Source organism: Podarcis muralis, chromosome 1 (genome assembly GCF_964188315.1).
Source record: "Podarcis muralis chromosome 1, rPodMur119.hap1.1, whole genome shotgun sequence".
NCBI classification, from domain to species: domain Eukaryota; kingdom Metazoa; phylum Chordata; class Lepidosauria; order Squamata; family Lacertidae; genus Podarcis; species Podarcis muralis.
The window spans coordinates 40,330,928-40,338,024 of NC_135655.1; the positions used below are offsets into that span (position 1 = coordinate 40,330,928).

Sequence of the window (7,097 nt, forward strand, 5' to 3'; positions counted from 1 at the left end):
TTTCTTCATGGTTTTTGTTTTTCATTTGCTTGAGCTTTCCATCTCCTCATTCTTTTCATGTCTTAGGTGACCTACGATGGGCATTTAGGGGAGGGATGCAGGGTTGTGAATACCTCTGTATAGCATATAATTGTTAAGGTGCCTAATCAGCATTAAATATGAATAGATTTCATGAAGCTGCAATCCTGTGATTCCAAGGAGGGTGGGCCATGAATGGCAGGAATCATTGTACTGAACAGGAAAGGAAAATGCACCCGCCACCACTTTTTGTCTTACCAATGCAAGCCCAGATGGGAAATAGCAGTTTATCCATTTTGAGTTCTGCCCCCCATAACACCCCCCCACACACACACACACATACCATTTGGATTACTCTGCCTATCATCTTTGTCAGGTACTCTTCAATTCAGTTTACGGAAAACAAGTAGGGATGAAACCTAACAATAAAGTTCTCTGGTACTTAATCATCAGCTTGTGCTGAGAGATTCTGTCACACTTGTGTGTAAAACAAAGTGTCTTGCTTCCCTTTCAGATACCCCTGAAGCCAGTCAGGAACGTCAGTTTTCAGGACGACGAAGAAATTGTTCGAATAAACCCTCGTGACATTTTAATACGCCGCTATGCAGACTATAGGCACCCAGACATGTGGAAAAATGACTTGGATAGGGATGAAGGCGACGCCTCGCTGCAGTGTCCCAAGGCAGATAGTAAAAAACCAGACTATCTGTACCCTTCCGGGGACGGAACTAAGTTGAATTCGCTAAAAGATTCCAAGTGTTCTGTGGTACTGAAAACGCAGCCTTCCTCGTTCAAATTGAAAAAGTCGAAAAGGAGGAAAGAGGACGGGGAGCGCTCTCGCTGCATATACTGCCAAGAAAGGTTTAATCACGAAGAGAATGGCCGGGGCAAATGCCAGGACGCTCCCGATCCCATCAAGAGATGCATCTACCAAGTTAGCTGCATGCTTTGTGCTGAGAGTATGCTCTACCATTGTATGTCAGACTCGGAGGGGGATTTCTCTGACCCCTGCTCTTGTGACACTAGCGACGACAAGTTCTGCTTGCGATGGCTCGCCCTTGTCACATTGTCTTTCATTGCGCCGTGTATGTGCTGCTACCTCCCCTTAAGAGCGTGCCACCATTGTGGTGAGGTCTGTGGATGCTGCGGAGGGAAGCATAAAGCGGCTGGATGAACCAGTCCGGTACCACGTTTGGGCTAACAACGTCTTTATTTTCAGGAAGTATCTAACTCGTGGAAGCATTTGGCAAGCAGAAGGGGGAAACCTGTCGTCTATGAAAGGTCAATTCTGAAAGAAGCATCAGAACTTGTTGCATTGTAGGAATGCTGGCCACGCCGAATGATCTGCTTTTAAGTGCATGGTGCAAGTTGTGTCGGGAGTTCTTGCGAAAGGAAAGCCTTTTCTTAACGATTGGTGGTTGAAAGAAGTATAAACTGCAGTCCGTACTATAAGGGATCAACTTCAGCAATTTGTACATATTGAGGTTAGGTGATGGGGGCTGTTGAAAGAATCTATTTAGCAGAAAATTTAACTCAACCTGCAGTAGCGAGAGCTGATTTAAAACTAAGGAAAGTTTAAAACTTGGCGACTGCAAGAAACTAAATTGATTTTAAATGCAACTAAATTGCTTATAAATAGTTTTTTGGAAACAACTTTATGTACAAATAACAAATGTTTATATTTAACAAAATATATGGTACGAATTATTAAATCTTCCTTCCCCTTTCCAGTTGCAACACAGTTATGGACCACATTTCCAGTCACATTCCATGGTAGTATTTCTCGATATTTAACTAGTTAACTTAGTAGCATTTCTATTCAAAATGGACAAATCAATATTTTCAGTCTTGTTTCCCTTCAGCTACATTTTTGTATTGAGTTCTCTCTGTACATTCTGGTAATCTGAAAGCCTTTAAAATATTAATTATTGTAGTCTTGAATGACCAATGTTTTGTTAAGCACAGGTGTAATTGTCTAATGCTCTTATAAGAACATAACATTTATTTTTATATATAAATTACTCTGTATTCAGCGAAATGGCAAAGGAGTTTTTTTCCTTTCTCAACCAGCAAATTTTCTTCTAGGGTTTCCTTGATTTCAGATGTTTGGGGAAAGAAAAATACAACAAAATAATTGTCATAATATATATATATATATATATTTATCATGCAATTCAACGGTACCAATTATTACTTCAAACTAGCAAAAGAACAAAAAAGCATCCATTATTCTAATCTTATTTGGCCTATCAGAAATTTACAATACTCCGTATATCAAACTATAACCCAGGTAGGGAAAAGCAAATGAATTTCTTGTGAATGGAAGTGGGTTTTATTTTGTCTTTGTTGTAGCATATTAATAATGAATGTTTAACTTAACATTTGGCTATGTGCTCTAAATACCAATTTGGGGAAATTTCTAAATGTCATCCATCATATAACATAGCTGAGTATACAGGTTTTTAATTAATAAAACTCTCTAAAGCAGTGAAGCAGTCATTCATTCAAAATCGTTAATGGGTGGAGGGGAAAAACCATGTGTTTAATATGCTCTTACAATTAAAATTATAATTGCACACTACCTTTTCTTTTATTTCCATGCATTTTTTTCCCAGTGAAATGTTTTGGTTTATTTTCTTCCAAAGACCATGTTCAATCATAGGAATCTTTCCTTCCCCTCCTCTTCTCAGAGCCCAGGTATCAAACTGAACAACTGTATATAACACTATCTGTAAAATACTTTTTTAAAGAAAGCATTTATATTTATATGACAGCTTGAACTGACAACGTTATGTACATAGATCATCTTGAAGTATTATTTCACATTGAAAAGAAGACAAATATATTGATAACTATAGAAGTTAAGAGCTCCTTTCTAGTTTTGTACTTTAAAAAAAAAGCCTGTATGGATAACCGAAGTCAGCAAACACGACACTGTAGCAGCAATCTCTTTAAATCCTTTCCTTTTATATATTTGAGAACTGCTGCTCCAGAAGACTTTCACGCTTCACATATTGAGCTAAACTTGGTTGCCTAGATAGACTGTTAACTTTTTTTCCAAATAAACAAACAAAAACGAGACAGAGATTCGTAACCTGCATTTCACTGTTGACATAGGACCTGCATCTTGTGATATAGCATTTACTAAAACATTATCCTTTTAATTAAAAATGGAGCATGGTATCAACAACCCAAGAAAAGAACTTGCTGGCTGTACAGAAAAGTCCTTTGGAACTTTGTGTGTATGTGTGCGTATGTGCGTACTTTGGGAAGAGACAAATCTAACCATTTTCTATGAGCACTCATCGACATAGTGCAACTCTTGGTTCTTGTAGTAGTGAAACCTTATATGCTTTAAAAAAAAATTACTGAATATGTGCATTAATATTTTCAGTATATATTTAACCACTTTGCTGCTAAACATTTACTATCCTTTACTCTTGAAGAAATATTATTCCTATTTTGTTTTTTTTAAAAAAAATACAAATTAATATGGATACTGGTATATAGGTTGTGTTATTTGCAACTGATCTAATTTGAAATAATTGCATCGGTTCAGTATCTGGTTTCATGGATTGTGTGATGTCGGCCACATTTCTGTATGTTTAGGCTTTTGCTTTAACGGGGGAATTTCTTAACTAACTGTGGCCAACTCACATATGAAGTTGCCTTATAGGGAGTCAGACCATGGGTTAATCCATCTCTGTGCTCAAATTAGTGGTCATTTTTCAAGATCTCATCTGCTAACTGAGGTGCTTTTTTAACTGGGGATGCCAGTGATTAAACTAAGAAATGATGTATGGCTCTATCTTCAAACCATTGAATCGCCACTTCTCAATCCACTAATTCTAATTCATAGAATCCGCCATGGAGTTGTTTTGTTGAATCTCATGGATTTCAGTGCACTTAAATTTTTTTGTCCTTAAATCGGATTGTGGCCCCTGTGTGCATTTTATCTTTTCACCCTGCTTTCTCAGAAGGAGGCTGGGTTAGGGACAAAGAGTCAACAGATAAGAGGTTTACTGTAAAGCATGTAAATTCAGGTGCCTTTTAAGGTGTAATGTAATGAGGGACTTTTCTCCAAGCCTATATCAACTCATGTGCAGTAATTGCCGAAGGATGTTCAGGTTTCAGCCTCCTAAAAGGTGCGTTCTGTCTGAGGTGAAAGCAGCTAGCTATAACATTAGGGTACCACCTACTGGACAAACATGATTTAGGAAACTTAACTTTATTCATGCAGCCTACACACACACACACACACACACACACACACACACACACACACACACATTTTCTCTGATAGTTGTTTAAAACATCAATGCCAAAATAGGGGATGGAAAGAGATCCTTGCAATTTCAGCAACTGCAGTTGTTTTAGACACAATTGAATTAATAAACATGTCCCATTGAAAGTCCAGTAGTGTAAAACAAGACATTCTTACTATCAGGCTTTGTGGAAATGCAAATGTTCCAGACCAAAATAAAACAATAGCTGGAAGTTTCTGGTTCCTCCCCACCCCACCCCCCCATCCTGTTAATTGACATTGTTGGTCTTATTCCAGAAGAGTCATTCTTGAAAGTTTAGAAGATTATATCCCACCTTGCAAAACAGTGAGCCTTTAACTTTTCTATATTATTTTGTTGTTAAAAAAAAAAAATCCCCACAAAAGCCTACGTTTCTGTTTCATATAGAAATCTCTGAGCCGGTAGTTCTAAAACTTAGGGCCTTGAACTTGAATGAAAACAGTCATGAGTTGTACCACACGTGTCCCGCTATCCACCTGTTTGTTATGCAGAAATTCACTTACCTAGACACACTTATTCACAGCTGATTCAGATATTTGAATAGCTGGAGTTTACCCACTTCCTTACATGTTAGTGCTGTGCTGGTGTACGGCAGCCGTTTTTGGGAAGAAACCATACAGAGAGAGTGCAGACAAATCAGTTTTTCATTTGTCTCTATTTCATAGCTGCCAACTTTCCCCTTTTCTTGCGAGGAATCCTATTCGGAATAAGGGAATTTCCCTTTAAAAAAGGAAAAGGTTGACAGCTATGCTCTATTTTGCTGGCTAGCTCCAGCCATTTTGGGCAGAGGGGAGAGAGATTACGGATTAGAAATGTTCCCATAGGGAATGGAAATCGCCAGCTCACTGTGTGAATGCTTGCCTAACAATTTCCTGGGAATGCATTGTGTTCAGAAAGTGAACTGTGTGTATTTTTCCCACCAGCCAACACCTGGGGCACTTGAATGTTCTGGGCCCCTAAGCGTTGCACATTAAAGTTATTTGGAGGTAGTGTCACCTTTACTTCACTTCTCATCCCAACAGAATTTTGAATTTGCATGATTTTTTGAGAAACCTTCTTCTGTTCCTCCTTCAGAACCAATGTTAAGATTTGTGCCCTAGTGTATACAGATCCTTGCATATAGCAGCTTCATTACCTGCAATCTCGCCTGTGGAAGAGACTTATTCTTGCTGGGTCAGAAGGTCTCAGAGGACGCAGATACTTTAAAAGTGGTGCCCAAGTTCAAAGCAAATTTAGATCCTAGAGCACAGACTTCTGTATTGACCAAACTGCACACTTTCAAACAGCAATTTCAGATATTTTTGCATGCTGGAATGCAACATTCCCATTTTTCTTCTATAATCTTTCTGTGAGTAATCCTGTATGTGTGTACAAGGAAGAAAAACCTCGAGAACTCCCCATGTAAATAATACACAATGTTTGTGTTGGTCTTTCGATCTCCAGAGAACATAGAACACTGTATATATGGAGTCTACAGTGGTCCACACACTCTTGAGGGAGAAGAATAAAGGAGATGGTTTAGTATTCCAATTAGTACTATTAAAGTTGGCAGCCTGGTGGTTAAAACTTGCATATGCTTTTTGGTGCACTGATGAAGTAGCATTTAAATGGCATCTCCCTCCCCCCCCCCCCCCTCAGCATCTTAACTGCAATAGCTGTGGTTAGCTTTGGAAATTAAAACAAAACCTAGTGGGGAAAACTTTGTATTGGGAGCTGCAGCATAATCTGTACATAGGTTTTTTCCCCTCCCTCTTGTTTGTGAATATTTTGCTTAGTGCAATTTGCTTTCCACCCTATTGACCTCAAAAAAGTGCCTCACTTGTATATTATTTCCATTAAAATATTAATTGCTATCTCTTTCTACTAAATGATGTAGGTTTAAGTTTTAATTCCATGCCATAGATGTATTTCTTTCTATGTATAAGAATATAGCTGGTTACCTTGAGGACATAATGTAAATACACATACGAGTTTTAACTGTTTTGTTATCATACCCTTTGTAAGTTGCCATACTGGATAATATCATAAAACAGATTTAAGTTTCAATGTTTTCCTGCAATTACCTGATTAAAACTATCATGAAATTAAAGGGAGATATGTCATGTGTTTTTGTATTTCACTTTTGGGATGGCTCAGAGCAGGGAAAGGGGAAAATATTGGTGCAGAAGAGTACCTTTCAGAATTGTGTAGCATTAAGATGGATTCAGCAACATGGGCCTACTGCCTTGCATAAAATAATAAAATTGTAGAAGTGACCCTGAGGGCAATCTAGTCCAACCCCCTGCAATGCAGAAATCTCAGCTAAAGCATCCCTGACAGATGTCCATCCAACCTCTGCTTAAAAACCAAGGAAGGAGAATCTACCATGTTCCAAGGGAATCTTTTCCACTGTTGAAGAGTTATTACAGTTAAAAAGTTCTTCCTGATGTTTAGTCGGAATCTCCTTGCTTGTGACTTGAGGCCATTCAGGTCCTACCCGCCACAGGAGAAAACAAGCTGGCTGCATCTTCCATGTGACAGCCCTTTTGATATTTGAAGATGGCTATCATATCCAATCTCGGTCTCCTCCTTTCAAGGCCAAACGTACCCAGTTCCCTCAACCACTCCTCATAAGTCTTGGTTTTCAGAACTTTTATCATCTTGGTCGCCCTCCTCTGCATACATTACACCTTTCTAATGTGAGCTGTGGTGTGTTTTTTGGCATACATACACAAAGCAGCGGTGTTCTTGGCAGCTTCCTTTTTTCTTTTTACATTCTAACCTTGTGTACAGATA

General features: G+C 38.6%; 1 protein-coding gene across 1 annotated transcript in view; it reads left to right on the top strand.

The window, feature by feature from the left end:
• Positions 1-6,411, top strand: part of SPRED1 (sprouty related EVH1 domain containing 1) — a 75,372-nt gene extending 68,961 nt beyond the window's left edge. The window contains exon 6 of the mRNA XM_028721863.2: positions 533-6,411. Coding sequence (XP_028577696.2) covers positions 533-1,192 — 660 coding nt within the window. The 3' untranslated portion in view covers positions 1,193-6,411. The remainder of the gene's footprint in view (positions 1-532) is intronic.
• Positions 6,412-7,097: the final 686 nt, after the last annotated feature.